Genomic DNA, 21,800 nt, shown 5'->3' with positions numbered 1-21,800 from the left:
CTCAGCTCCACTTCCCCGCCCTTTTATCCCCTTATCATTTAAGAAAGTGTCTATTTCTGTCTTAAATGTATTCAATGCCCCAGCTTCCACAGCTTTGAGGCAGCGAATTCCACAGATTTTCAACCCTCTGAGAGAAGAAATTTCTCCTCATCTCTGTTTTAAATGGGCGGTCCCTTATTCTAAGATCATGCCCTCTAGTTCTAGTCTCCCCCATCAGTGGAAACATCCTCTCTGCATCCACCTTGTCAAGCCCCCTCATAATCTTATACGTTTCGATAAGATCACCTCTCATTCTTCTGAATTCCAGTGAGTAGAGGCCCAACCTACTCAACCTTTCCTCATAAGTCAATCACCTCATCCCCGGAATCAACCTAGTGAACTGCCTCCAAAGTGAGTATATCCTTTCGTAAATATGGAAACCAAAACTGCACGCAATATTCCAGGTGTAGCTTATATAGCTGTAGCAAGACTTCCCTGCTTTTATTCAATGCTTTTGACGATACAAAGATGTGAGGAAAAGCAATGTGTGAGGAGGACACAAAAAATCTGCAAAAGGATATAGACAGGCTAAGTGAGTGGGCAAAAATTTGGCAGATGGAGTATAATGTTGGAAAGTGTGAGGTGATGCACTTTGACAGAAAAAAAATTATTTAAATGGAGAAAGATTGCAAAGTGCCGCAGTAGAGCGGGACCTGGGGGTCCTTGTGCATGAAACGCAAAAGGTTAGTATGCAGGTACAGCAAGTGATCAGGAAGGCCAATGGAATCTTGGCCTTTATTGCAAAGAGGATGGAGTATAAAAGCAGGGAAGTCTTATAAGCTATATAAGGTATTGGTGAGGCCACACCTGGAATACTGCGTGCAGTTTTGGTTTCTATATTTACGAAAGGATATACTTTGGAGGCAGTTCAGAGAAGGTTCACTAGGTTGATTCTGGAGATGAGGGGGTTGACTTATGAGGAATGGTTGAGTAGGTTGGGCCTCTACTCATTGGAATTCAGAAGAATTAGAGGTGATCTTATCGAAACATATAAGATTATGAGGGGGCTTGACAAGGTGGATGCAGAGAGGATGTTTCCACTGATAGGGGAGACTAGAACTAGAGGGCACGATCTTAGCATAAGGGGCCACTCATTTAAAACAGAGATGAGAAATTTCTTCTCTGAGGATTTTAAATCTGTGCAATTCACTGCCTCAGAGAGCTGTGGAAGCTGGGACATTTAAGAAACTGTCAATTTCTGTCTTAAATTTAGTCAGTGATAAAGGGATAAGGGGTTATAGGGAGCGGGCGTGGGAAGTGGAGCTGAGTCCATGATCAGATCAGCCATGATCTTATTGAATGGCGGAGCAGGCTCGAGGGGCCGAATGGCCTACTCCTGCTCCTATTTCTTATGTTCTTATACTCCATCCCCTTTGCAATACTCCATCTGCCAAATTTTTGCCAACTCACTTAGCCTGTCTATGTCCTTTTGCAGATTTTTTGTGTCCTCCTCACACATTGCTTTTCCTCCCATCTTTGTATCGTCAGCCAAATTGGATACGTTACACTCAGTCCCTTCTTCCAAGTCGTTAATATAGATTGTAAATAATTGTGGTCCCAGCACTGATCCCTGCAGCACCCCACTAGTTACAGGCTGCCAACCAGAGAATGAACCATTTATCCCGACTCTCTGTTTTCTGTTAGTTAGCCAATCCTCTATCCATGCAAATATATTACCCCCAACCCCGTGAACTTTTATCTTGTGTAGTAACCTTTTATGTGGCACCTTGTCAAATGCCTTCTCGAAGTCCAAATACACCACATACACTGGTTCCCCTTTATCCACCCTGTTCGTTGCATGCTCAAAGCATTCCAGCAAGTTTGTCAAACATGATTTCCTCTTTATAAATCCATGCTGACTCTGTCTGACCAAATTTTGCTTTTCCAAATATCCTACTAATGCTTCTTTAATAATGGACTCCAACATTTTCCCAACCACATATGTTAGGCTAACTGGTCTATAGTTTCCTGCTTTTTGTCTGCCTCCTTTTTCAAATAGGGGCGTTACATTTGCAATTGCAAGGAAATGACTTGGAAAATCATTGCAAATCTTTGCATTCCTTCTATATACTGCTGCAATGTGTTTGGTCTGGGATCATATCATTTGCTGCATGCCTGACACCCACATAACTTGTTGTAGATGGCCTTAATGCTAGTGAATTTAGGTCCTTTTGGTCTCGGATCTGGTGTTCTAAATAGAGACATGGAGTACAAAAGCAAGGAAGGTGTGCTAAATCTTTATAAATCACAGGTTAGGCCTCAGCTGCAGTATTGTGTCCAATTCTGGGCACCACACTTTGGGCCCAAGTTTCCACACGATAAAAAACGGGCGCCCCTCCGAGCTGGGCGCCCGTTTTTCGCGCCTAAAACGGCGCCGGAAAAAAACCTCACGATTCTGGAGCGCCCTGCAGCTCCTTGTCTGTTTGGCGCGGCGCCCAGGGGGGCGGAGCCTACACTCGCGCCGATTTTGTAAGTGGGAGGGGGCGGGTGCCATTTAAATTAGTTTTTTTCCTGCCGGCAACGCTGCGCATGCGCGTTGGAGCGTTCGCTCACGCGCAATGTGAAGGAAACATTGGCACTCGGCCATTTTTGTAGTTCTTTGTAGCTGTTTAATTTTTGAACATTTTTTAATAAAAGCACATTGCCATCAGCACTGAGGCTTCCTGCAGCCTTCTCACTGTCTCCTCCCCCCCCCCGGGAACGTCTTCCTCCCCCCCCTGGCTGCGTTCGGGCGGGCGGGCCCACACTCCCTCCCTCCCGCCGTCGGGAACGTCTTCCTTTCCCCCCCCCCCCCCCCCCCTCTGCGTTCGGGCGGGCGGGTCCACATTCCCTCCCTCCCGCCGTCGGGAACGTCTTCCTTTCCCCCCCCCCCCCCCGCTGCGTTCGGGCGGGCGGGCCCACACTCCCTTCCTCCCGCCGTCGAGAACGAACTTGTGAGGATGGCTGAAGCACTTTCACACAGGTAGGAAGATGGTTTATTTAATCTTTTCTTTGCTTATAAATGTTTATTCAGGTTGGATTTATTTGTATAATATTTGTATAAGTATAAATAAGGATTTATTGTAGAATTTAATGACTTCCCTTCCCCCCCACCTCGTTCTGGACGTCTAATTTGTAACCTGATTTTTTAATGTGTAGAACAGGTTTTTTCAGTTCTACAAAAATCTTCACTTGCTCCATTCTAACTTAGTTTGGAGTACGTTTTCACTGTGGAAACTTTGAAATCAGGCGTCAGTGGCCGGACACGCCCCCTTTTGAAGAAAAAATTCTGTTCCAAAGTAGAACTGTTCTACCTGACTAGAACTGCAGAAAAAAAAATGTGGAGAATTGCGATTTCTAAGATAGTCCGTTCTCCACCAGTTGCTCCTAAAAATCAGGCGCAAATCATGTGGAAACTTGGGCCCTTTATGTGTATGGCAAAACCTTGTGGAGAGGGTGCAGAGGAAATTTATTAGAATGGTACCGGGAATGAGGGATTTCAGTTATGTGTTCCCCTTTGAGTAGAGAAAGTTAAGGGGAGATTTAATAGAGGTGTTCAAAATCATGAAGGGTTTTGTTAGAGTAAATAAGGAGAAGCTGTTTCCACTGCAGGAGGGTCAGTAACAAGAGGACACAGATTTAAGGTAATTGGCAAAAGAACCAGAGGGGGAGACGAGGAGAATTTGTTTCCTCAGCGAGTTATGATCTAGAACGCACCGCCCGAACGGGTAGTGCAAGCAGATTCAACAATAACTTTCAAAAGGGAATTGAATACATATTTGAAAAGGAGAAATTTGCAGGGCCTTGGGGACTAATTGGATAGCTCTTTCAAAGGCATGATGGGCCAAATGGTCTCCTGTGCTGTATATGATTCTGTAATATACCATACAGACATCTTTATTGAAGAGCAACAGGGTAGGAATACCTCATGGATAGATTAAACTGACTGCACTGATAGTATGTAAACTTCTAAATTTACCTAAATTCTGTTTGAAAATTTTAAAAGTTGAGGATGCTTGATCACCACCACAGCGGTTTTGACCATTTTCGATTTTCACAGTTCATGGTGGATAATTAACATGGCTCAGCGGCTTTGCTCCAAATGAGACTAGTCTGATTTCTTGATATCGGGGTTTCTCCATGCTAAAACTGGCAGACACAGAACAGTGTCTTTGGATTCCGATTATGTCTATGTAAAAACACACATACAGGCTTTAAAGGAGGAGGCACTGGACTTGATGGTGAGGGGTGTGAATTAACATTGTCTGGCGGACTGACATGGATTCAGCACCCTCGGGTTAGCAACTAACGAATGGCATTGATTCAGTTCACTCACTATTGGACTGAATAACTCCTCTGAAGTCAATCCCTGATTATGTCATCAACGTTCCCTGATTCAACGAAGTGACCAGCAAGCAGTAGACCAGAAAAAAATTAACTATATTTCTGTGCCAGGTCTTTTGCAACGTTTTGAGTTGAAAAATGCAATACTGATGGTGTGTCCTCTTAAAATAGGTTTCATCTGTTTTGACCTCCCAAGCGCCTTGATAGCAATAATTAAAATAACTGATATACTTGATGCAGCACTTTGTTTTCTGTTTTTAGTATTAGCTCATGTGTTCAGTATACAGTGGAAATGTTCAAGTATTGGAAATGTATGGACTACTAAAGGAAGAGCAGCACAGATTTATCAAAGGCAAATCGTGTTTGAGTAACTTGATCAAGCTCTTTGATGAAGTAACGGAAAGGATTTATGAGGGTAGTGCGGTTGATGTTGTCTTTATGGACTTTCAAAAGGCGTTCGAAGTACCACATAATGGATTTGTTAGCAAAATTGAAGCCCATGGGATTAAAGGGACAGTGGCCGCATGGATACAACATTGGCTAAGATACAGAAGCAGAGAGTAGTGGTGAACGGTTGTTTTTCGGACTGGAGGGAGGTATGCAATGATGTTCCCTGGGGTCAGTATTAGGACTACTGCTTTAAAAAAAATTTATACAGGGCATCATTTCAAAGATTATAGTTGATACTAAACGCAGAAATACCGTAAACAAGGAGGAGGATAATAACAGACTTCAGGAGGACATAGACTAAAGAAATGGGCAGACACATGGCAGATGAAATTTAACGCAGAGAAGTGTGAAGTGATGCATAATGGAAAGAAGAATGAGAGGCAAAATGAACGTTAGATGGTACAATTCTAAAGGGGTGCAGGAACAGAGAGACCCGGGGTGTACGTACGCAAATCTTTGAAGGTGGCAGGGCAAGTTAAGAAGGCTGTTAACCTATAGGATCCCTGGCTTTATTATTAATAATAATAACTTTTATTTATATAGCGCCTTTAATGTAGTAAAATGTCCCAAGGCGCTTCACAACAGTGTTACAGATAAATTTGACATCGAGCCACAGAAGAAATTAAGGCAGATGATCAAAAGCTTATTTAAAGAGGTAGGTTTTAATAAGCGTCTTAAAGGAGGAAAGAGAGGTAAAGAGACGTAGAGGTTTAGGGAGGGAATTCCAGAGCTTAGGGCCCAGGCAGCTGAAGGCATGGCCACCGATAGTTGAGCAGTTATAATGAGGGATGTTTAAGAGGCCAGAATTTGAGTAGTGCAGACATCTCGTGGAACTGTGAGGCTGAAAAAAGATTACAGAGATAGGGAGGGGCAAGTCCATGGAGTGATTTGTAAACAAGGATGGAAATTTTGAAATCGAGGCTTTGTTTAACTGGGAGCCAATGTAGGTCAGTGAGCACAGGGGTGATGAGTGATCTTGACTTGGTGCGGGTTAGTACACGTGCTGCAGAGTTTTGGGTGGCTTCAAGTTTGGAATGTGGAAGACCAGCCAGGAGTGAGTTGGAGTAGTCAAGTCTCGAGGTAACAAAGGCATGAATGAGGGTTTCAGCAGCAGAAGAGCTGAGGCAGGGGCGAAGGCGGGCAATATTACGGAACGGAAAAGGGCGGTTTAGTTATGCTGCGGATATGTGGTTGGAAACTCATTCCAGGATCAAATATGGCACCTGGGTTGCGAACAGTCTTGTTCACCCTCAGATTGATGCTAGGGAGAGGGATGGATTCAGTTGTTAGGGAATGCAGTTTGTGGCGGGGACCAAATATTTCATTGGAGAAAATTTCTGCTCATCCAATATTGGATGTCGGACAAGCAATCTGACAATTTAGATACCAAGCAGGGGTCGACAGAAGTGGTGGAGAGGTAGAGATGGGTGTCGTCTGATTATTAATATTAATAGAAAAATAGAGTACAAAAGCAAGAAAGTTATGCTAAACCTTTATGAAACTGGTTAGGTTTCAGCTGTGTTCAATTTGGGCAACACACTTGAAGAATATCAAGGCCTTGAAGAGAATGCAGAATAGGATAAGGGGGCCAGCCATTTAGATAAGGAGAAATTTCTTCATGCAGAGGGTTATGAATCAATGGAATTCTCTACCAAGGGCTGTGGGTGCTCAGTCGAGGATGAGGATAAATTTACTGATTCACCAGGGCAATTAAGTGCTTGATGCCTTAGCATCAGTTAATTTTGTTCAAAATCGAACACAAACATAGGAAAATAATAGCTATATATGTAGATCACTGGTGCTAAATGTTGAAATTGACATGAAATTAAAGTCCAACCACTCTCCTTTCCCTCCCTCTCCTTTCCCTCCCTCTCCTTTCCCTCCCTCTCCTTTCCCTCCCTCTCCTTTCTCTCCCTCTCCTTTCCCTCCCTCTCCTTTCCCTCCCTCTCCTTTCCCTCCCTCTCCTTTCTCTCCCTCTCCTTTCCCTCCCTCTCCTTTCTCTCCCTCTCCTTTCCCTCCCTCTCCTTTCCCTCCCTCTCCTTTCCCTCCCTCTCCTTTCCCTCCCTCTCCTTTCCCTCCCTCTCCTTTCCCTCCCTCTTCTTCCCCATCTCTCCATTTCCCCCTCCCACTCTCTGTTTTCTCCCTCTCTCCATTTTGCCCCTCCCTCTTTCTGTTTTCCCTGATCACATTTGTAAATGATGTTGATGACATTATTGAAAGTAGAATGTCTAGGTTTGTGGAGGTTGCCCATTGCTGTGAAAAGGCAGGATGTTTGGCCAAGAGGACAATCAGGTAGGTGCCATATGGTGTTTAAGGCATTGTAAGGTAATGCATGTTGATGCTAAAAATAGTGAAATGAGAGCAGATTGTTAAATAGAGTGGGTGAAGAGAAAGATGTGAGTGTAATAGCTGGCCAGATGTAGTAAGTATCAGAGCATATGGCAGTGGTTACAGAGGTAAATAGAATATCGAGCTATATAAAATTCACAGAAGAGAGAAGTAATACTGTCAATCTGGAAAGTGCTGTGAAGGCAGCTTGCCGAGTATTGTATTGTGATCATTAAAGGGAGAAATATGGAAACAAGCTCTCGGTTCAACCTAGCCGCAAGAGAAAAACCTTCTCCTTTCAATGTTTCGAAAAATTGCCAGTGAGATTTCTGGGGTGAAGCAGCAAAATAGTCCAACAGTCATTTTTTTTGCGTATATACTACAAGTGTCAGTCTTGACTCTGGTAGCACTGTCACCCCTGAGTCCGAAGTATGTGGGTTCAAGTCCCACTCCATAGACTGAAGCAAATAATCTAGGCTGACACTCCAGTGAAGTACTGAGGGAGCATTGCAATTTCAGAGGAGCCATCTTTTGGATGTAATGTTAAATTGAGGCCCAGTCTACTCTTTCAGGTGGTGCTACTCGAAGATGATCAGGGGCATTCTGGTGTGCGCCAACATTTATCCCTCAATCAACATCATGTAAAAAGAACAGATTATCTAGTCATTTGTGCCATTACAGTTTGTGGGACCTTGCTATGTGCCTATTGGCTGAGTTTCCCTACATTATAAAATTGACTACACTTTAGAAGTTCTTCTTCAGATGTGAATCACTTTAGAGATATCCTGACATAATAGGCACGATATAAATCCAAGTTGCATCTTTCTTTGTCCTTCTGTACTGAGCCATTGATGCTGGAGTCCATTATTAAGAAAGCAGTAGCAGGACATTTGGAAAAGCATAATTCAGTCAAGCAGAGTCAGCATAGTTTTATGAAAGGGAAATCATGTTCTTTGCGGGCAGGGTGGATAAAGGGGAAACCAGTGGATGTGGTGTATTTAGATTTCCATAAGGCATTCAATAAGGTTCCATATAAAAGGTTACTGCACAAGATAAAAGTTCACAGGGTTGGGGGCAATATATTAGCATGGATAGCGGATTGGCTAACTAACAGAAAACAGTGAGTCGGGATAAATGGTTCATTTTCCGGTTGGCAAACAGTAACTAATGGGGTGCCACAGGGATCGGTGCTGGGGCCTCAACTATTTACAATCTATATTAATGACTTTGATGAAGGGACCGAGTGTATTGTAGCCAAGTTTGATGATGATACAAAGATAGGTGAGGAGGACACCAAAAATCTACAAAGGGATTTGGCAGATGGAGTATAATGTGGGAAAATGTGAAGTTATCCACTTTGGCAGAAAAAATAGAAAAGCAAATTATTATTTAAATAGAGAAAAATTACAGAGTGCTGCAGTATAGAGGGACCTGGGGATCCTTGTGCATGAAACACAAAAAGTGAGTATGCAGGTACAGCAAGTAATCAGGAAGGCAAATGGAATGTTGGCCTTTATTGCGAGGGGGATAGAGTATGAAAGCAGAGAAGTCCTGCTGCAACTGTACAGGGTATTGGTGAGGTCACACCTAGAGTACTGCGCACAGTTTTGGACTCTGTATTTAAGTAAGGATATACTTGCATTGGAGGCAGTTTAGAAAAGGTTCACTAGGTTGATTCCAGAGATGAGGGGGTTGACTTATGAAGATAGGTTGAGTAGGTTGGGCCTGTACTCATTGGAGTTCAAAAGGATGAGAGGTGATCTTATCGAAATATATAAGATACTGAGGGGGCTTGACAAGGTGGATGGAGAGAGGATATTTCCACTCATAGGGGAAACTAGACCTAGGGGACATAGTCTCAGAATAAGGGGCCGTCCATTTAAAACTGAGATGAGGAGGAATTTCTTCTCTCAGAAGATTGTAAATCTGTGGAATTCTCTGCCTCAGAGAGCTGTGGAGGCTGGGTCAATAAAAAAAAAAAATATATATATATAGACAGATTTTTGAGCGATAAGGGAGTAAAGGGTTATGGGGAGTGGGCAGGGAAGTGGAACTGAGTCCATGATCAGATCAGCCATGATCTTAAATGACAGAGCAGGCTCGAGGGGCCAAAATGGCCTACTCCTGCTCCTATTTCTTATGTTTCTTATGAATGCAATATTAATTGACAAACCTGCAACACTGATCTTTTACGTTGCTTCTGCAGGGTAAGCTGGCAGTTAATGGTGAAGAATGTGCGAGACAGCTGGAGCAAATGACATTTCAGCTTAAAGATCAGATTAGAAGAGTCCAAACAGAGGAAGAGACGATCCTTTGTGCAATAGGAAAAGAAATTGAGGTTGCATGTGATTTCTTGTCGAGGGATCCTGGTGACAATTTCAAAGTAAGTAATGTAAATTCTTACTGGCTTTGCACAACTGACCAGGTTTTTTTTCCCCCCAGCATCTGCTACTGTCGATCTCCCTCCCCTGTGTTTCATTTCTGAATGAAGAGCGCAGGCAGGTGACTTGCTTGTAGGTCCTTGTTGACGATGCGCTGTCGCTGACTGTGAGGGGAGATGTGTGAGAGCAGCTTGGTGTGACTCTCTCTGGGATTTCCTCCAGCTCTCGCCTCACTCCTCAATTAGATAGTGACTCCTAAACCGTGACGCAGCTCCTTGGAACACAGAGAATCCCTCTGTGGGCTCGCCCCTCTCTCTATCTTTGTAACCTCCTCTGGCACGACAGCTCTCTGAGATCTCTGCGCTCCTCCAATTCAGGCCACTTGAGCATCCCCGGTTTTAATCGTTCCACCACTGGCAGCCATGCCTTCAGCTCTCTAGACACTAAGCTCTGGAATTCCCTCCTTAAACCTTTGCTCCTCTCTACCTCTCTCTCTCTCCTCCTTTAAGATACTCCTTAAAACCTTCCTCTGTGACCAAGCCCTGTCCTAATATCCCCTGTGTCAATTTTTGTTTGATAAAGTTCCTGTGAAGCTTCGAATGTTTTACTATGTTAAATACGCTATATAAATGCAAGTTGTTGTTGAGACTTGCATTCACAGTGTCTTTCACGTCCTCACGATGTCCTAAAGCTCTTCGCAGAGAATTAATTACTTCTGACCTGTAGGCACCGTTGTTTTGTAGGCAAGCCAATTGGTGCACAGCAAGAGTGTCACAAAAGGCCATGAGATAAATAACCCAGTAGTCTAGTTTGGTGGTGTTGGCTGAGAAATAAATGTTGACCAGGTGAACGCTTCCTGCTTTTCTTTGACATCCACCTGAGAGGGCAGATGAGGCCTTGGCATCATATCTCATCCAAAAGCCAACGCTTCCGACAATGCAGCACTGCCTCAGCACGGCACTGAAGTGCAGTTTATGTGCTCAACTCCCTGGAATGGGGCTTGCACGCAGAACTTAAGACAGTAGAGGTGAGAGTTCCACGACTTGGCCCAGCTGACATGAGCCTACTGTATATCAATTCGCCAGCAACGAATGGAATTATTTCATGCAAAAGTATGACTCCCCAAAGCCTTTCCACCATCTATAAGACACAAGTCAGGAGTGTGATGGAAAAGTCGTCACTTGCCTGGATGAGTGCAGCTCCAACAACACTCAAGAAGCTCGACACCATCCAGGACAAAGCAGCCCTCTTGATTGGCTCCCCATCCACCACCTTAAACATTCACCCCCATCCATAACCGCCGTACCATGACTGCAGTGTGTACCATCTACAAATGCAATGCAGCAACTCCCCAAGGCTGCTTCGGCAGCACCTCCCAAACCCGCGACCTCTAGAAGGATAAGAGCAGCAGGCGCATGGGAACACCACCATAAGAACATAAGAAATAGGAACAGGAGTAGACTATTTGGCCGGTCGAGCCTGCTCTGCCATTCAATAAGATCATGGCTGATCTGATCTTCTGCTCAGTTCCACTTCCCTGCCTGCTCCCCATAAGTCTTTACTCCCTTTTCACTCAAAAATCTGTCTATCTCCTCCTTAAATATATTCAATGACCCAGCCTCCACAGCTACCTGGGACAGAGAATTCCATAGATTTACAACCGTCTGAGCAAAGAAATTCCTCCTCATCTCTGTTTTAATTGGGTGACCCCTTATTCTGAAGCTATGCCCCCTAGTTCTAGATTCCCCAATGAGTGGAAACATCCTCTCTGCAACTACCTTGTCGAGCCCCCTCATTATCTTGTATGCTTTAATAAGATCACCTCATTCTTCTGCACTCCAATGAGTATCGGCCCAACCTACTCAATCTTTCTTCATAAGTCAGCTCCTTCATCTCAGATATCAACCTAGTGAACCTTCTCTGAAATGCCTCCAATGCAAATATATCCCTCCTTAAATAAGATGACCAAAACTGTACGGAGTACTCTAGGTGTGTACAGTTGTAGCAGGACTTCTCTGCTTTTATACTCCATCCCACTTGCAATAAAGGCCAACATTCCATTTGCCTACCTGATTGCTTGCTGTACCTGCATACTAACTGTTTGTGTTTCATGCACAAGGACCCTCAGGTCCCTCTGTACTGCAGCATTTTGTAATTTTTCTCCATTTAAATAATTTGCATTTTTATTTTTTCTGCCAAAGTGGATAACCTCACATTTTCCCACATTATACTCCATCTGCCAAATTTTTGTCCACTCACTTAGCCTGTCTATATCCCTTTGTATATTTTTTATGTCCTCCTCACAACTTGCTTTCCCACCCATCTTTGCATCATCAGCAAACTTGGCTACATTATACTTGGTCCCTTCATCCAAATCATTAATATAGATTGTAAATGTTATGTTCATAATAACGTAATGTAACTGAGTACTGTAGACATGAGCAAGTGTGACCTTAGCTCCTTTATTCAAACTCTAGAGTGTTGGTGCAGCATGGGAGACCTGCTTATATACCATGCTCCCAAGGGATGGTGGGATCCCTTGGGACTCCCAACAGGTATGCACTCTGGTGGCGGTATGATACAGGTTACCTAGGGTTGCATACTCCCTCCCAAAGTCAATAGCATACACTTATTTACAGGGTGAGACGATCTGGGGCTTTTCGCTCCCTTGTCAATCGTCTCGGTACAAATGCAGGTGTGGGTGAGTTGGTTGGTTCTTTGCTGGACAGCTGGTCTTGCTGGGCTGCTGGGGATGGTGAGTTCAGCTTCGTGGTCAACCGTGATGTCGGTTGCCACTTGTGTGTGTGTGTTGGAGGGTCGAAGTTGGTGGTGTCCTCTTCGGGTTGCTCATGGCAGTCTGTGAATCGCAGTTTGGTTTGGTCCAAATGCTTTCTGTAAGTTAGTCCTTGGCAAGTTTGACCTGAAACACCCTACTCCCTTCTTTGGCTATGACGGTGCCAACAAGCCATTTGGGACTATGTCCGTAGTTCAGTACAAATACAGGGCCATTGACTTCAATATTGTGGGACAAGTTTGCGCGATCATGGTACATGCTTTGTTGATGCCGCCTGTCCTCGACGTGATCATGGAGATCAGGGTGGACAAGAGAGAGCCTTTTCATGAGCAGCTCGGCTGGGGGAACCCCGGTAAGTGAGTGGGGTCTGGTGCGGTAGCTGAGCAGACTCGGGACAGGCGGGTCTGCAGAGAGCTTCCGACACACGTTTCAAGCTGTGCTTGATGGTTTGGACTGCCCGTTCTGCCTGGCCATTGGATGCTGGCTTGAACGGGGCAGATGTGACGTACTTGATCCCATTGCGGGTCATGAATTCCTTGAATTCAGCACTGGTGAAGCACGGTCCATTGTCGCTGACAAGGACATCAGGCAGGCCGTGCAGTGGCGAACATGGCTCGTAGGCTTTCGATGGTGGCAGTTGATGAGCTTACAGACATTATTACACACTCAATCCATTTTGAATAAGCATCCACAACAACCAAAAACATTTTGCCTAGAAACGGGCCTGCAAAGTCAACGTGGATCCTAGACCACGGTTTGGAGGGCCATGACCACAAACTTAGCAGTGCCTCCCTGGGTGCATTGCTCAGTTGAGAGCAAGTGTTGCATTGGCGCACGCTTGACTCCAAATCTGAGTCGATGCCGGGTCACCACACATGAGATCTGGATATAGCTTTCATCATGGGTGGGTACTGTGTAGGTCGCGTATGAACGTTTCCCTGCCTTTCTTAGGCAAAACCACGCGATTACTCCACAAAAGACAGTCCGCCTGTATGGACATTTCATCTTTGCGCCGCTGGAACGGCTTGACCTCTTCATGCATCTCCACTGGGACGCTGGACCAGCTCCCATGGAGGACACAGTTTTTTTTACAAGGGACAGTAGAGGATCCTGGTTGGTCCAGGTCCTGATCTGGCGGGCCATAACGGGTGACTTTTCGTTTTCAAATGCATTCATCACCAAGAGCAAGTCTGCAGGCTGTGCCATTTTCACCCCGGTGGTGGGCAATGGTAGCCGACTGAGGGTGTCAGCGCAATTCTCTGTGCCTGGCCTGGGCGAATTACATAGTTATATGCAGACAGCGTGAGCGCCCATCTTTGGATGCGAGCAGAGGCATTGGTATTGATACCTTTGCTCTCTGAGAATAGCGATATGAGCGGCTTATAGTTAGTTCCTAACTCAGACTTGAGACCAAACAGATACTGGTGCATTTTTTTCACCCGGTAAACGCATGCCAGAGCTTTTTCAATCATGCTATAGGCCCTTTCGGCCTTGGACAAACTCCTGGACTCATAAGCGACTGGTTGCAATGTTCCCGATTCATTTGCTTGTTGTAACACATACCCGACCCCGTATGAAGACGCATCGCAAGCTACCACTAAACGTTTACATGGGTTATACAGAACAAGCAGTATGTTGGAACATAACAGATTTTTGGCTTTCTCAAAAGCAGCCTCTTGTGATTTCCCCCATACCCAGTCATCTCCCTTGCGTAGCAGCACATGTAGGGGATCTAGCAAGGTGCTTAACCTGGGTAGAAAATTACCAAAATAGTTGAGGATTCCCAGGAACGACTGCAGCTCTGTCACATTCTGTGGTCTCGGCACATTCTTGATGGCTTCCGTCTTCGCGCCTTAGGTCTGATGCCGTCTGCCGCGATTCTTCTCCCTAAGAACTCGACCTCTGGCGCCAAGAAATCACACTTCGAGCGTTTCAACCTGAGTACCACTTAGAACCTCTTCCTGGTTCTTCAAGTGTTCAATGTTGTCCTGACCTGTGATCAGTATGTCGTCCTGGAAAATCACGGTGCATGGAACCGACTTTAGCAGGCTCCCCATGTTCCTTTGAAAAATTGCCGCAGCCGATCGAATCCCAAATGGGCATCTATTGTAGATGAACAGACCTTTGTGCGTGTTGATGCAGGTGAGGCCTTTCGAAGATTCTGCCAGCTCCTGCGTCATGTAGGCCGAGGTCAGGTCCAACTTGGTGAACGTCTTTCCTCCAGCCAGGGTTGCAAATAGGTCGTCTGCCTTAGGTAGCGGGTACTAGTTCTATAGCGAAAAACGGTTAATCGTTACATTATAGTCCCCACAAATTCTGACTGTGCCATCGCCTTTGAGAACCGGAACAATCAGGCTGGCCCACTCGTTGAAATCCACCGGCGCGATGATGCCTTTTTGCTGCAGCCTGTCCAGCTCAATTTCCACTTTCTCTCATATCATATATAGCACCGCCCGTGCCTTGTGGTGGATGGGTTGTGTACCGGGAACCAAATGGATCTGCACCTTCGCCCCCGAGAAACTTCCGATGCCTGGCTCAAACAACAACGGGAACTTGCTCAGAACCTGGGTACATGAGGCGTCGTCAACGGATGAGAGCGCTCAGATGTCATCCCAGTTCCAGCGGATTTTTTACAGCCAGCTTCTGCCGAACAGTGTGGGGCCTGGTACAATCCATAGTGGGAGTTCGTGCATTGCTCCATCATAGGAGACTTTTACTGCTGCGCTGCCAATTACAGGGATCAGCTCTTTAGTGTAAGTTCTTAGCTTGGTATGAATGGGGCTAAGCTTGGGCCTGTGTGCCTTGTTGCACCACAGCCTGTCAAAGGCCTTTTTGCTCATGGTAGACTGACTCGCACCCATGTCCAGTTCCATGAATACTGCAATTCCGTCCAGTTCGACTTTTAGCATGATCGGTGGACATTTTCATGGTGAAGGTGTGTACCCCGTACACTTCTGCCTCCTCGGTTCGAGTCTCTAGTTCAGCTTGATCCGCCATGGATCGATCTTCCTCTGCAACGTGGTGGTTTGGAGGGTTTGCAGCTCGTCTGCACATTCGCTGGAGGTATCCCATTGTTCCACAGCCTTTGCACACAGTGTTTGAAGCGGCATTGATGGGCTCAATAATCACCTCCACAGGGCCAACAAGGTGTTAACTGCCTTGCATTAACTTTTGATGGCAGACTCTGGGTCATCTGAGGTCGTGCAACTGCAGGCGTGTACGTTCTGCCATGCATTCCTGCCTAAAAACGACGTTACTTTGTGTACAGTACTTGCCGAAACTTCTCTATGCTGCGAAATTTGTTTGGTGTTATCGCTGGTGGACATAAATGCTGGCTATCGTTATGGCTTTGCTCAGGTTCGGTGTTAACAGTGAATAGTTTGCGAAGGATAACCTCATGGCTAATGCCAAGCACAAAGAAGTCTCTTAGCATTTGCTCAAGGAATTCATCGAATTCGCAATGTCCTTAGTTTGGCGACGTAGCTCACCACTTCCTGGCCTTCAGACCGTTGACATGTGTAAAATCAATACCTTGCCATCAGAATGCTTTCCTTCAGATTTAGCTGTTCCCGGACCAGCGTACACAGTTCTTCATACGATTTGGTTGTTGGTTTCACCGGAGCTAGAAAGATTCTTCATGAGGCCATAGGTTGTTGCCCCACAGACGGTGAGGAGGATCGCCCTTCGTTTGGCAGCGTTCTCATCCCATGAAATAAAACCAGAAAATTCTGGATACATTCAGCAGGTCAGCATCTGTGGAGAGAGCAAGATTCAAAGTTTCAGGTCGATGACCGTTTGTCATTTTATATAAATATTCTTCATTCCTTTAACAGCACATTGCCTCTATGAACGTATTTTATTCTGAGCATTTTCCAATCCCAATGCTGCACCATAAATCAGTCAACAGGCAGTGAAGTACTGTGAAGACAATTGAAGTAATAGATTTTTCTTTTGTTGGTTTTATTCAATGTGATCACATCAATAATGGCCGCATTTTCAGCTCTTAAATTTCGTGAGGGCGGGTTCTGTAGGCAGTGAAATCGTGTCTTGTTGCCCCTTCCACTGTCACTTTTGCTGTTGATCTCCTGCAGAAGTTCGTTGCCTCTGTGCACTGATGCTTGGCCAGTCTTTTCCACAAGAGGGTGCTAGGTTATCTCTTATTACAAGATACTCTGGGCTAGAATTTCCTGTGGCTTACCGCCTGGTTTCTGGACAGTATTGGCAATTGTGGGCGGTAATCAGTTGAGCGAAAATGTCCTTATCTGAGTTACGCCAGCGATTTCGAGGTACCGCTGGGGAGCGGACCGCCAACGTGCATCGTCCTTAGATCAATCCTCCACTGGTGGCGGTATGATACAGGTTACCTAGGATACAGGTTACCTAGGTTACCTCAGATCGCCCTGGCGCGATATTTGGCTACGTGGTGACCCGCAGGTAAGTTTTTTTTTAAAACGCCCACGAGGATCAGCGGAGCTAGGCGGTAGGTGACAAAGGTTAATCATTGGTTTTTTACTAATTATTTTAAAAATGTGTGTGGTGATTTAGTTTTAAAGTGCCTTGAGAATTTTTTGGGATTTTTTTTTAGTTGATGTATTTTGAAAAATTATTTTTATTGTTTATCTGGTATTAGGCCCAACACGTAGCCTCGGGGTAAATTTTTATTCGTTTTTTAAAATTTTTGGCCCATTTTATTTACGAACCGCCCAATCGACCCTAAATTGCACTTTTTCACCCAGAATGGAGGTGCAAGGCCCCTGTTTTTTGCTCAGTGGATTTTTACATTTTTGGGGGGGGAGTTTTCGCCAGCATAAATCTTCCCAGTCTTAGCGGGCTTTTGGGCGGCGATCGGGCGCTGGCGGGCTGATAGGAAATTCTAGCCCATGTCTAACCTTGCTTAAATACTGTAATTATGAGCAATCTTAAATAATGCAACACAACAGTCCTAAATCGTACCTGAAAGTAATTTGTTGTGTGAAGCACTGATACTGTCGCTATGTAAATTTAATGCTGACACCTTGCTGTCATTATACTGGCACTGAGAAATGGTTATTTTCTTTTAAGTAGTTGTATTGGAAGATTTCTTAACTGTTGACAATTTTACCAAACAGACGTCCCAGTAATTTTCCTGCTTAAAATCCGACTGCGGTGCCATTTGCCTATCGTGATGATCCGCTCTCCAACACTACTAACTTATCTAAGTTCACCCACTGTGAAGGTTAAAAAATGCTTCTGATGAACTCCCAACTTGTCATGAAGGAAAAAACAAGTGGTTAACTTGAGTTTAAGGCAATAATTCCATCTTGGGTTTCAGTTGCCATTCAAGAACAGCTCCAGCAAGCTACCCTCGGCCAACCTTCAACTGGTCATTTATCTCATTGCCATTGCACGATCTTGCTGTGCGTGAAATGGCTGCCGCGTTTATCCACCGAACAGTTGCGTTTTTTTTCTGACCTGTGATGTCATCAGAACCTCTGGATTCAAGCTCTCCCCTTGTAAGTCCCCTGCCAGGCACCTTTAGCCTACGTGCAGCACTGACTGTATTGTGAACTGGTGCGCAGCTGTTATGGTGCAATATCTTGTGACTGACTGATTTGCAAATTACCTTTCTTTTCTGCATAGGGAAAAATATGCAAATGATGAAAGTTGACTTGTGAACAACTGGAGTTGGTGCGAGGTTACGGACTCCTGCCCTCCAAACGGCTCTCTGCATGAGCTTCCTAGATATTCTGTTTCAGGGCATCTGCAGAAAATCAATCAGGGTTCATGCTTCAGAATCGTGGGCCTAATTAATTTCATTTATAAACTGTATGAAACTGCCACCTGGAAAGTAGTTTTCTTTTTTGAGCAATCATTTTTTTTCCCCCACATGCAATTTCTTCTGTTCACAAACAAACTGCAATCTAATTTTCTTTGCAGGCAATAACTCTTACACCTGGATTAGAAAATGATCCCCATCGCTGGCTGGCTGAAATGAAAGTACGTATTCAGGATGACTGTATAATTAACTACTTCGGGGTCTCTTATGATTCTGGTAAATTTACCCAAAAAAAGGGCTTTGGGATACTGGCAGCAGTGCTTTGAAGGCCACGGAAGACAGCAGTATAAATGAAGCAATGCATCTGTTTCAAGGGAAGGATTTGAGGGACTATGGTGAGATGATACTAAAGGACCTAATAAAGGATCTTTAAAATTATGAAGGGGTTTGATAGGGTAGAGGTAGAGAAGATATTTTCGCTCATGCATGAGTCCAGAACCACAGGTGATAAATATAAGATGGTCACTAATAAATCCAATAGGGAATTCAGGAGAAATTGCTTTACCCAGAGAGTGGTTATAATGCAGAACTTGCTTCCACATGGACAAGTTATGGTGAATAGCGTAAATGCATTTAAGGGGAAGCTAAATAAAATAGTATAATCTAAGCAGAGAAGGAGGCCATTTGGCCCATTGTGTTTGTGCCAGCTCTTTGAAAGATCTGTCCAATTTAGTTCCACTCCCCAGCTGTTTCCCCATAACCCTGAAAATGAGTCTTCAAGTACATGTCCAACTGCCTATTGAAAGTTTCTATGGAATCAGATTCCACCACCCTTTCCGGTTGTACGTTCCAGATCGTAACACCCCTCTGTGTGAAGAAATTTCTCCTCTTTTCCCCTCAAGTCACCTCTGGTTACCGACCCACTTGCTAGAGGAAACTGTCTCTCCCTACTTGCTCTATCAATACATCATAATTTTAAATACCTCTGCTAGCTCACCCCATAACCTTCTCTGCTCTAGGGAGAGCAATCCCAGCTGCTCCAATCTCTGCATAATTAATGACCTTCATCCCTGGTATCATCCTGGTAAACCTCCTCTGCACCCTCTCCCAAGGTCCTAAAGTGTGGGACCCAGAATTGTACACAATACTCCAGCTAAGAGCCAATCGGTGATTTGTAAAGGTTTAGCAAGGCTTCCATGTTTTTGTATTCTGTGGCCCTATTTACAAAGCCAAGTATCCCAGGTCTTTCTGCATTTGCACCCTCCTCAAAATAGTATCATTTAGATTTTACTGACTTTCCATGTTCGTCTCAAAATGCATCACTTCACACTTAACTGCATTAAATTGCATCTGCCATGTCTCTGCCCATTTCACCAGTCTGTCTATGTCCTTCTGAAGTGTGCAACTATCCTCACTATTTACTACATTGCTAAGTTTTGTATCATCCGCAAACTTCAAAATTGTACGCTCTCTACCCAAGTCCAGTCATTTATAAATAACAGAAAAAAGCAAGGGTCCTAAAACCGACCCTGGGGGATCCCACAGCATACTTGTCTCCTGTCAGAAAAACATCCGTTCATCATTGCTCTCTGCCTCCTATTCCTTAGATATGTACATGAGGGAGAAAGGAATAGAAGGATTTGCAGATAAGGTTAGAGAAAGTAGGGTGGGAGGAGGCTCCCATGGAGCATAAACACTGGCATGGTCCAATTATGTCGAACGGTCTGTTTCTGTATTGTCAGTTCTATGTAATTCTAAGATGAGATAGGCAGGTTTGATCAGAAAAGGCCAGGCTTGTAAATGGCCATTTCCTTTTTCTAAAATTACCTTGTATTCAAAAGTGTGTTGCAAATAACTTATTAAGTACTTAGAATGCTTTAATTTTCCTTTGAAGTGCATCACAATGTAATATCCCAACTAATTCTAAAAAGTGGCTCCTCTTAAACATCATAAGGTCAAATCCTAAATTTAAACTTGCATGTAAAAGTTTTTTTTTAAATACTTTTAACAGCTGTCCTGTGCAGTGAGATGAATCTCATGTAGTAAAAACGATTGGTGAGGCCACATCTGGAGTACTGCGTACAGTTTTGGTCTCCGTATTTAAGAAAGGATATACTTGCATTGGAGGCTGTTCAGAGAAGGTTCACGAGGTTGATTCTAGAGATGAGGGGGTTGACTTATGAAGGTAGGTTGGACCTGTACACATTGGAGTTCAGAAGAATGAGAGGTGATCTTACCGAAACATATAAAATAATGAGGGGGCTCAACAAGGTGAATGCAGAGAGGATATTTCCACTTGTAGGAGAAACTAAAACTAGGGGCCGCTTATTTAAAACTGAGATGAAGAGAAATTTTATCTCTGAGGGTTGTAAATCTGTGGAATTCTCTGCCCCAGAGAGCTGTGGAGGCTGGGTCATTGAATATATTTAAGGTGGAGATAGACAGATTTTTGAGCGATAAAGGAGTAAAGGGTTACGGGGAGCGGGCAGGGAAGTGGAGCTGAGTCCATGGTCAGATCAGCCATGATCTTATTAAATGACAGAGCAGGCTCGAGGGGCCAAATGGCCTGCTCCTGCTCCTATTTCTTATGTTCTTATGATTCTGGATGATCGAATGCTGGGTGTCAAGTCTCAGCAATATGCTGCCTTCCCAGCTGGGAAATAATGTTGCACTTTTCCATCTCATATTAAATGTTGTAACATGCAGGTTTGGTGATTCTTAGATTTTTTTTTAAAAAGAGGATTTTGTACTTTTCATATCATCCAGCATGGTGAGACTAATAATTCTTCCAATAGGAAAAGAAAGGAGCCTCATCAGACATCGCTTACTTAAATATACTCACGTCGGCACTTAAAGTAAACCACTCAAGACTTGAGCAAATGTATTTTCCCTATTCCATGCAGATTACTGGAGAAAAACGGCCCTGACGCATTACCTGTGGAGAAAGATGAATTCTCTGCTTTATAGTATGCTGGAAAATTACTGCTTTTTGTGTTTTTTTTTTAAAAAAAGCAAAGTTGTCAAATGTCAAAAATTGGATATATACCTGAGGACGTTCAGAAATGCAATGACCATCTGAGATGGATGGTAAACAAAAACAAAATTACTTTTGGATAAAAGAAGAGCAACAGTGGAAGAAAGTGATGTGTCTGAAGAATACTAATAACACGAGCACCAAGAAATGTTCCACCCTGTGAGGAACCTGACTCCACTGCTTCTGGTGAGTATTTCATTATTTTATTACACCATGCGCTGTAATGCATCATCTGTGGATGCCTCAGCAATTATTGATGCACGTTATGAAATGTGCACTGCAATAATATAACAGCAAGCCCTTTTGAGCTTAATTAGTAAATGATTTTGGTCATTGCATGAATTTGACGCGCACCAACTTAATCAAAATTCTTGCAAAGTTTTACTGTGTTACACTTAGTTTGAGATAGTCCAATGCCAATTGATCAAAATATAAATTTTCTCCCTGCAGATAATGTCCATGTGTCATTGGAGTCAGCACAAGAGGGACACCTCATGATCCCTTGCAAGGTGGAGAAAGAGAGGAGGCTCCCGCATGTCACAAGGAAGTTTGAGTGGTTGAAGAAGACCAAAAGCTGATCCTTGTGGGGAGCAGCACTACTGACTGTATAATAAGATAATAATTTTTAGGAACAGGAAAAGGCCTTTAGGCCCAATAAACCCTGTACCAAGATTGACCCTCCATCATCATCATCAT

At 44.2% G+C, this 21,800-nt stretch overlaps 1 protein-coding gene across 10 annotated transcripts in view; it reads left to right on the top strand.

The window, feature by feature from the left end:
- Positions 1-21,800, top strand: part of LOC139263485 (centrosomal protein of 128 kDa-like) — a 519,582-nt gene that overhangs the window by 278,546 nt on the left and 219,236 nt on the right. For all 10 annotated transcript variants that reach the window (XM_070879630.1, XM_070879635.1, XM_070879632.1 and 7 more), the window contains 2 exons: positions 9,347-9,523; positions 18,232-18,291. In XM_070879630.1, coding sequence (XP_070735731.1) covers positions 9,347-9,523; positions 18,232-18,291 — 237 coding nt within the window. The remainder of the gene's footprint in view (positions 1-9,346; positions 9,524-18,231; positions 18,292-21,800) is intronic.

This window comes from Pristiophorus japonicus, chromosome 4, assembly GCF_044704955.1.
Source record: "Pristiophorus japonicus isolate sPriJap1 chromosome 4, sPriJap1.hap1, whole genome shotgun sequence".
Lineage (NCBI taxonomy): Eukaryota > Metazoa > Chordata > Chondrichthyes > Pristiophoridae > Pristiophorus > Pristiophorus japonicus.
This window is presented reverse-complemented; position numbering and strand designations above follow the sequence as displayed.